The 10000-nt window shown below is 43.3% G+C and overlaps 1 protein-coding gene across 2 annotated transcripts in view; it reads left to right on the top strand.

Moving 5' to 3' along the window:
- Positions 1-10000, top strand: part of odad2 (outer dynein arm docking complex subunit 2) — a 50917-nt gene that overhangs the window by 3616 nt on the left and 37301 nt on the right. For both annotated transcript variants that reach the window (XM_086191981.1, XM_086191982.1), the window contains 4 exons: positions 139-242; positions 669-805; positions 3363-3479; positions 9737-9954. In XM_086191981.1, the coding sequence (XP_086048107.1) occupies positions 139-242; positions 669-805; positions 3363-3479; positions 9737-9954 (576 nt within the window). The remainder of the gene's footprint in view (positions 1-138; positions 243-668; positions 806-3362; positions 3480-9736; positions 9955-10000) is intronic.

Below are 10000 nucleotides of genomic sequence, written 5' to 3'. Positions count from 1 at the left end.
ACTTACTTCATTTAGATTCAACAAAATTCATTGTGAAATAGAGCATTCTGTTATTGGAGCAGGGAACTTTTTCTGGAAAACAAGCAAACAAGACTACCACCGAATTTAATGTTTACTCAGCTTTTCTGCATTTTACAGACAAGCCATGCTTGACCCCACCGCTGTGAAAAATGAAATTCAATTGTTGAAGCGGCTCTGTGAGAAAGAAAAGAGGATGTTGAAGTTGGTTCAGTACACATCAGGTTTGAATGATCTCTTCATCGTTAGGTGGAAACGAAAGGAAAACCAATTGCTTGTAACACTATTATATCATTATTCAAATCATCTATTTTTCCACCATATGCAGTGAACATTACTGTATCTGTCAGATTTCACTTTACAAGGTCATTAATTAGTAAATCATTTAGGCCTCCTTGTGTGACGGATTTATCATATGCAAGCCAAAATTATTTGATGCTCCCTAAAAAAAAATCATGTCCCGACAGCTCCAAAATATTTTGTCACTTCTTTGTGGTTTGGTTTCATTTTGGAAAATTGTTCTGTTGCTGACTTGTTTTCTTCTTCCCACGATGCGGTGACTGGCTATCATTTTTGAATTTTTTTTTTTTTAATCATATTTGCTGCAAGTATTTAATGTGAGCCGCCTTTTGTTGTTTTTTGTTTTTTAGATTATGAATTTTCAAACGGCTGTCGAGCCCCTCTATGGAGACAGGCACAAGGCGAGATGTGTTACCTTGTGATAGAACCTTTTGACACTGAGATCCTCTACATCACCTGCAGCACGTCTGGAATTTTTATGAATGGGGTAAGACAAGACAGATAATGCAAGTGAGAGCATGGGCACCTGACATTTTGGCTGAATGTCGATTGTAACATCCTTGGATAGTCCTGGGGAGATGACTTGTTAATTCTTTTCACATGACCTGTAGTGCACATTTTGCGTTCTATTGTATGTACCTAAAACACATCGCATAACTTAAAACCTCGATGGTCCAAAACCGCTGACTCAGCGATTTTGGTTTTGAGGGTGCTTGTTGCAATTCTCCATTTGAAATAATTTATGCATTGGCAAAAAAAAATGCAACATCTGTATGGCCCAGACAATTTGATATAAGTTAAAAAAAAACAACAAACATAACTCCATTTTGGCAGTACTACGAGCGATTTAGTTTAACTGAATGTGCGCCTGCTAATCACACTTCTTCAAAGTAATGCTAAACTGGAAGTGTGATACACCTTTTTTTCTCTTGTAGTTCAACTCAACTTTTTGTGGGTTACTGAGCATACAGTTGTATAAAGATGATTATAATGGACAATGAGTTTGTAAAAGGACATTTTGAGCTGTGTGTTGTTGTGAGTAGTAGGTTCCCAATAGCCTCAAGCTCAATACACTGTATGTAGGGAGTGTGTTCTGCATAGCAGGGGAGGAAAACTTCTTTGGCAGCTCAAGATACCTACCTATTTATGAGTACTTGAAAGGCAAAATATACTTTTGGGTGAAGTGTCATCTTAAACTGAAAGCGCTTAAAGTTTGTCCTCTTCTCTGTCAAGAAATGCATTGTGTTCACCATAGTTTTGCTTGCTATGAAGATACCATTATTGAGTGTCCATATGCTTTATTTGACTTTGAGGTGACAGACAGTAACAGTCAGTTTAGTCAGCAAAATCCCTGCTAAGACAGCAAAATTCCATGCATCAGTGGGGTAACATGTTGCGATGGACAAATAACACAAGAACCAATTCATTGTTGTTTATGTTTTCTAATGTACCTGTCTCACATAACAGATGTGTGAAGTGTGAAGTGTTCTGTTTTTCAAACAAAAAATTGAAATCAGAGGGGATATTTGCATCATGCATACTCTCTGAAGCACTTCGTTGGAAAGTGCTTTATAAATATATGTATTATTATATTGTCGTCATCAGTATTATTTGGTTCCTCAAACTATAACTCATTTACAAACTAACTATATTTTTCTAAGACTGCATAAATGAAAACCTCCTGAAGCCCATTAACAAGTATGTAGAGAGCTTCAAGGTTCTAGCAAAATGAGAGGTCTCTAATAATATCTTTCATTCTCAGTACACCAGTCCAGGCAAACCATACATACAGTGTAACTTCAAGGGAAATAATGCTATGCTTCTCCTGGGGCATTGCAATGACAAAAAAAGACTAAAAGAGCATAAAGAATAAATATTATGGTGAAAGAGAAATATTTATCAAACATTAAAATTCAAGTTAAAAGCAACTTTAATGATAGATTAAAAGTCCCTACAAATATTTAACAAAATGTGTCCAGTGTGAAGGCAGTGTCATGGCTCAGAGGTAGAATGGCCATTAAGCAACCAAAGGGTCACTGGTCCAACCCCCTGCAACCATCCATCCGTCCATCCATCCGTCCATCCATCCGTCCATCCATCCATCCATCCATCCATCTATCTATCTATCCATCCATCCATCCATCCGTCCATCCACCCATCCATCCATCCATCCATCCGTCCATCCATCCATCCATCTATCCATCCATCCATCCATCCATTCATCCATCCATCCATCCATCCATCCATCTATCATCCACCCATCCATCCATCCATCCATCCATCCGTCCGTCCGTCCATCCATCCATCCATCCATCCATCCATCCATCCATCCATCCACCCATCCATCCATCCGTCCATCCATCCATCCGTCCATCCATCCATCCATCCGTCCATCCATCCATCCATCTGTCCATTTTCTTCCGCTTATCCTGTTCAGGGTCGTGGGGGGTGGAGCCTATCCCAGCAGCTTTCTGGTGAGGCGGGGTTCACCCTGGACAGGTCACCAGTCCATCACAGGACCAACACATAGAGACAGACCACATCAACCTGAGCCTCTAACATACCCATGTGTTTGTTGTATGACAAAAAGTGTGTCTGTGCTCTTGATTGCCTCATGACGGCAACGAAGATTTGTAAAGTCTGTGAAAAAAATGAACACATCGAGTTGATGCGAATCAATTCCATCTTTGTTCAAAATTGTTATAGTTATTGTTTTTAAGTCATCTCGGTCAACATGTAGAAGACGATGCAAATCAATTCCACCTTCAACCACAATAAGGGTCGCAATGGCAGAGTGGCGCTGTTTTTTAAGTCGAGAAAAAGATGATAGTGGCCAAAGCATTATTTTGTCGAAAAATACTCATTTAATCAATAATATTGATGACCAGGCCTTGCCACTTTGTTAATAGTAGTTGTTTGTGGCCATGTGGAATTTCCTATGGTCATCCTTTGAGGAGATGCGTGGAGTTAGAAGGATGGATAGACAGACAGTCATTTCTTCATTTCATACTAAGATTAAACTGTTTTCCCCTTTGTTTTCACAGGGCATAAAGCAAGATGGGGATGAGAATGCCTATGACCAAAGAAGTGATTTGTACAAAGACCTGGTTTCACTACTGAAGATCAAGTCTCCTCACTTTGCTGAAAACATAAACACACAGGTACAGTGGGGTACATCCAGATGCACTTAATGTCAACACATAAGTATGTTGTTAACTTCTGGAAAAGATTAGGGCCTGACCAACATCGGCAAATCACGGGCTTATCAAAGATATATCTTAGAACATTTTTACAGCATGTAGTATGCATGAAACATTGCCTATGTTGGTTTAAATATGCTGTAACGTAGTGTGTCCCGCAGAGTGTTCTAATAATAATAATGAAATAAGAATAGCTTTAATTTTTTTTTCCCTCTAGGACCCAATGTTGCTTAACATGAGATGGATCATACAGGACAGAGCAAAATAAAAATGTGAGACATGAGACTGACATACAAAACGTAAGACAGTAGAAAAGAAAACTAACAGGTAACCAGAGCATAAACCAAAAGGCTCACATGACGACTAGATGTTGGATGCAAAGGTGAACAGGTGGGTTTTGAGAGCAGCTATGGATATGTCCAGGGTTGGGGAGTCGCAGATGTCCTTGGAGAGAGAGTTCCAGTGGGTGGGGGCTGCCACTCAGAAGGCTCTTTCCCCCAAGTTCTGAAGTTTGGCAGAGGGAACGACAAGGAGGCCCATGTGAGCGGATGGGTTGTATTGGTGAAGGAGATCGGAGAGGTACAGTACTGAGGGGCCAGGCCATGGAGGGACTTATAGGTGAGCAGGAGGAGTTTGTATGTGATGTGGTATTTGACCGGGAGCCAATGCAGACAGGCCAGAATGAGGGTGATGGGCTGCCAGAGCTTGGTGTGGGTGAGAACCCTGGCAGCGGAGTTTTGCATGTACTGGAGCCTGTCCAGGGCAGTGACAGGTACGCTGGACAGGACTCCATTACCGTAGTCCAGGCAGAAGGAGATGAAGCCATGGATGAGGAACCTTTGGTGTGGACAAAATGTTTGCGGTTGGTGAGATATGAGTAAAACCAGGAGAGGACTGTACCGGTGAGGCTTAGATGGTTGCAAAGGTGTGTGAGGAGGATGAGTAGACTGATGGGGTGGGTGTTGGCATTAGTGAGCAGGTCGTTGGTGACCTTGATGAGGGCAGTCTTAGTGCTGTGGTGGGTTCTGAAGCCAGACTGAAAGATCTCAAAGAGCTCATGGTTGGACATGGTGCTGGTGGAGTTGGGCAGCCACTGCTCGTTCCAAAATCTTGCTGAGGAATGGAAGGTTGGAGATCGGCCAGTGGTTGTTGAGAACATTTGGGTCCAGCCCAGGTTTTTTGAAAATGGGAGTTACTGAGGCAGTTTTGAAGCTGGAGGGAAGAGTGCCAGTTTGCAGTGAGGTGTTGATGAAGTCTACCATGAGGGGGCGGAGGGTGGGTAAGAAGGCCTCCACAGGTGCAGTTGGCATGGGGTCTAGGGAGCAGGTTGAGGCCTTGGCCTTGGAGACCAACTCAGTGTCCACCGGGCAGAAGGAAGAGAGACTGCAGAGGGGCAGTCATGTTGCTGGTGTGGCAGCATCCTGAGGCTGAACTGGGCTGAGCTGCTGATGGATTGAGTCCACTTTACTCTGAAAAAGTCCAGGGAACTCATAGCAGATGTTAGAGGTACCAAGTTGGGGGAAGTTGGAAGGGGGGGGTGAACAATGACCTGGGATGGTTTTGCGAGGAATGGATGAGAGTGGAATAGTACTGCACCTTGGCCTGGGAGAGGGCTTCATGGTATGGCCTGAAGAAGGACAGTGAGACCAGTCTTTTTGTGAAGCCTCTCCAGCCGGCCTTTATGGAGTGAAGTTCACTACTGAATCAGGTGGCAGGGCGTGAGAAGGAGACAAGCCAAATTTTGAAAGGGGCGAGAGTGTCCCGGCTGAGGGAGAGGGCAGCATTGTAGTGGCCTACCAGACCGTACACCATTGCCTCGGTGGGAGCCGAAGCCATGTAGGTTTTTATCAGGCTAGATAGGTCTGGTGCACTCACGGACTTGATGTTACAGAATGCAATGGTGCACTGTGGACGCTGACTTGGAAGAGGGTTGGGGACAGTGAAAAGGATGGCATGATGGTCAGCAAGGCAAGGCACTTGGCACCGTAGATGGGAGGGAGGTGTACCAGTGGAGCACACAAGATCAATTATGTGACCTTTCTTGTGGGTGGGGCCCTGGACATGCTGGGTGATGTTGAAGCAGTCCAGCAATGACAGGAAGTCAGAAGGAAAATTTTTTGCTGCTGGAATCCACATGGATGTTAAAGTCATGGATTAGGAGCGTTGATGGTGAAGTGAAGTAGACAGAGGAGAGGAGGTCAAACAGCTCCGACAGTAAGTCAGAGGCAGAGGTGTTAGGGGGCGGTGGATGAGGACCACCTGGAGTGGAGTGGGCACGGCCAATGTAAATGCAGTGCATTCAAACGGGGTGGTGTTTGGAACTGGCAGCTCTTTAACCTGAAGGTCTGCATGGTAGATGACCGCCAGCCCACCACATGACCACTTAGAGCAGGCGGTCTGCTTGGGGTGGCAGGCCGTGGGCTCAGGGCAGGGCTTCTGGATGTCTGAAGCCTGAAGGGGTAGCCTGATTGAGCAGCAAGAATTCCTGTGGTTTCTGCCAGGTCTCTGTCAGACAACAAAAATGCAGTTTTCTGGATCTGATTTCGTCATGGATGAGATGAGTTTTCTTGTTAAGGGAGCGAGTGTTGACGAGCATAAAGTCTGCAGAGTTGTCCAGGTATACTGAACGAGGCGGGGCTTGATGACTGTCAACATAGACCAGACTACTAATACTTTATACGCGAGTGCTCTTGTGACGTCGTAGAGGTGCGCGATCAGCTGGGAGACCAGATGGAAGGAAGAGCAGTAGCACCGCGCTGCGAGTAAACAAACTTTCTCCGCCAGGTGCTTCGGTGGATGTAACGAGGTCAGCGTAGAAGTCCGAACTGTCTGATGGCAGTGATGGACGCTGGAATGGGGGAGTTATTAAAACTCAACAGCTATGAGATGAATATTTCAGCATCATGTCGGGTACCGAAGGAGTTAGCCAGGAGCTAGCCGTTGGCACGCACAGAGGATCAGCCAGGTGATCAGTGTCAACGTAGCTAGCTGGAAGAGGTAGAGGTCCTTGGCAAAGAGGCCAAACCACACCGTTGGAACACCTCCCAGCACCACCAGCGCTGAACATGTAGACTTGTTAGGCCTGGTGTTAGCCCACAGACGGCGAGGGAATGAAAGCGGACAGCCCGCCTTGGCAGCAGGTAAGGGTTTGTAACTGCCGTCAAAAAAAACAAAAAAACCGTGCAGATAATCCAGACTAGAAAATGCTTAAAAGTTTGCCATGCCGTGTCAAAACTGCTTACATTCAAAAACAAAAACAGAACACGAAATCGTCTGCGAACAAAACGCCAAGGTCCTCTCCGCTCACCGTGTCGAAGTCTGTTCTTGCGCCTCTGCCCTTTTTATTTTACTATTTTATTTTTGTGGTTATTTAAGTGGTCATGCATGACAATGTCATTTTTGTTGTTGTTGCACAAAGCAAGTCAGTTGATTAAGAAGTTAACCAGAATAATTGTACGATGAACAAATAGTTTATGTGAAGTCAGACTATTTTCAGTCAACAAAAAATCACTATATTAGTTGCACATATCAATTTTCAGGGATATTTTCTGCTGTAAAATCAGTATCAGACTCCAAATCCCATATTGGTCAGGCCCTGCAAAAGATGTTGACATGCTGAAACGCCATCTTTGTCTCACGAACAATGTCTTTCACTGTAAACCGCTTTTTTGATCGTTAATGCTGTGACTCATGTGTGTAAGAAGTGTAAGGATTGTGTAATCAGTGTCTGAGCTGCTCTGTGCGAGTGAGCTAGTGTCTGGTTGTCAGGGTTTTGAAAAGTGTTTGATCCACCCACACACACACACACACACACACACACACACAGAGGCAGACTCATTTCTCATTTCCAGGTATTTAAATCTGTATGATTTATTCAGTAGAGCTATTTCCCGCTTTATTGATTTGACAACATAACAAATTGCTTGAATATTAGAGAGTCCAGCTGCCTCAGAAATACCTTATTATTTATGACTCTGATACTTATTTTCTCACTCATACTTTTTTTTTTTTTAAATATGGCATCATCACAATCATCAGAATCTGGTCGGCCACCTTCATTTTCCCTTGCCTGCTTGTGTGGTCTGTTTCTAATGGATGGACAGACAGTCAGTACAACCTTTCACAAAAAGTTTTCTTTGGTTGGATCAGATACACAACACATTGATACACAACATTCAACAATTTGTACCTTCGAAAACAGAATGATAAGATACCTCACCTCGTATGTTTTTTTGTATGATGACATTCATGTGCACAACATCTTCTACAGTCTTGTTAAGTCACCTGTTAATGACTACCGTTTTTACCTACAAATCCATGCTTTGAAACAGCTTGATCCAAATCAGCTGACTAAACTGGAGGCCCATCTAAAGGAAATAAAAACATGGATGACCCATAATTCCCTTTTATGAAACTCTGACAAAACTGAAGTTATTGTGCTGGTTCCGCGTGTTAACAAGAACTGGTAGAAGAGACCATGTCTCTCCTGTACTGCTTCTCTGCATGGCTCCCTGTCAAATTCAGAATAGAATTTAAAATTCTCCTTCTAACATACAAAGTCCTCAACAATCAGTCTCCTTCATATCTGACAGAGCTCATAGTCTCCTATTACCCAGCTAGAACCCTTCACTCCCAGGATGCAGGGTTACTGGTGGTTCCTAGAGTTTCTAAAAGTAGAATGAGAGCCAGCGCCTTCAGCTATCAGGCTCCCCTCCTGTGGAACCGTCTCCCAGTTTCAGTCCAGGATGCAGACACCCTCTCTACCTTTAAGAGCAGACTAAAGACCTTCCTTTTTGATCAGGCTTATAGTTAGGACTGCTTAGGCTGGCCCTTAGATATGCTGCTATAGGCTTAGACTGCTGGGGGATCTCCCATGGTGCACTGGGCTTCTCTCTCCTCCTCTCTGTCCTCCTATATGTGTCATACTCATATGTGTTACCAATTCGTCTTCTTCTCCGGAGCCTTCAGGCTCCCCTCATCCCAGATCCAGGTGCTGCTGGAGGAGGCTGTAGACCTGAAGAGGCTCAAGCTGCCACCTGTAGCTCCACCTGCTCACGTCCCTGTCTGTCCATCAGTCTCTTTTCTTTCTCTCTCTCTTTATCTCTGTCCCTCTCTTTCCTTCTATATATGGAAGGTTTTCATCACCACTGTTGCAGGATGTGCTGCTGATAGAGAATTGTTGGGTGTAGATTCATTGAAGGAGTGAGGTACTGGACCTGCTCTACTAGTAAAGAGTCAGGAGAGAACTTTGGTTGTGATTTGGTGCTGAACAAATAAAATTGACTTGACTTGACAAGTATATGGACTTGAAAATGTACAAATGTACAAAAACATTTTTTTTACACGCAAATTACTGCTCAGGTACTGAAATATTTTTGAGCTACAAATTGGTTTTAAAATACTTTAATTATTAATCTCAAAAACTGCTGAGTGAACACGTAACTTTTCGTGTTGAATGCAGCTGAACTTTGTAAGGTGATGTAAGTGGAAAAAGTAAATATAAGTATCATACCTGCTTAACATCAGTATAAATACCACTGTCATTGTCATCTTGCTAGTATATTCTGACATTAGCATTTAGCTTGAGACTCCAGTCTATCTGTAGTTAACCTGTGTCCAACTTCTCAACTTTTTTTTGGGGGGGGGGGGGATTCATTGCCTTGAATGTTGAAGTTCTAACAACCATTGATAGTCTGCTATTTCTGCAATGTAGGCGTCTGAGGAAAAAAAAAGATCTTGACACAAAGGTTGTACTTTGTGTGTGCCAGGCTGCAGGGTTGAAGTGGAAGGAAAGAACACAAACAATCATTTTTTTTTTCATTTTGTTTAGCCAATTAAGAGGAGGGGACCTTAAATGTACAAAAACACTGGGAATTTATTTTTTGGACCAGTGAGCTCTAAATTGTGGGGCAGTACTGCATATTTTTGAGATACTTTATGTGTAATTTTTTTTTTACAAAGTCTGCCACTGTCAAAGTGCAATGGGCCAAATGCAGTCAGACATCAACATATAAGGTGCCTCACTTAATAAAGAGACACATTATGTACAATGTGTTGAAAATATGCTGCTTAGTTTCCTAGGCAGAAATGAACTTGAGAATGACTACTTTAAGTATCTTTCAGAGAAATTTACTGTCCAAATACAGACAATTTTGCATATTTGAAATGCTGTGAATTCCTCTCTTCCCTGCCTCTGTATTTTTTTCCTTTACTGGTAGGATTTTGAACTTCCAGAACTTCCATCAACACAAAAAATCCAGCGTATGGAATCAGTTGATGCAGAGGAACGAGGCCAACCCCAGACGTCTCATGAGCAAAAGGAAAAGAATGTGCACGAGAAGACGGGACAACTGCATACACCGAACAAGGCAGGCGGCAACAAGGAATATGAACCATGCCCAAGATGGCGGAATTTCGGTCTTGCGTCTCCATGTGGGTATGTGCCAAATCCCCTTGTAAGATGTGTCCAGAAATGTCTGGCT

The sequence above is a fragment of the Aulostomus chinensis genome, chromosome 21 (assembly GCF_037954235.1).
Source record: "Aulostomus chinensis isolate RoL2024-O1b breed Wild chromosome 21, RoL_Achi_v1.0, whole genome shotgun sequence".
In the NCBI taxonomy this organism is placed as follows: domain Eukaryota; kingdom Metazoa; phylum Chordata; class Actinopteri; order Syngnathiformes; family Aulostomidae; genus Aulostomus; species Aulostomus chinensis.
This window is presented reverse-complemented; position numbering and strand designations above follow the sequence as displayed.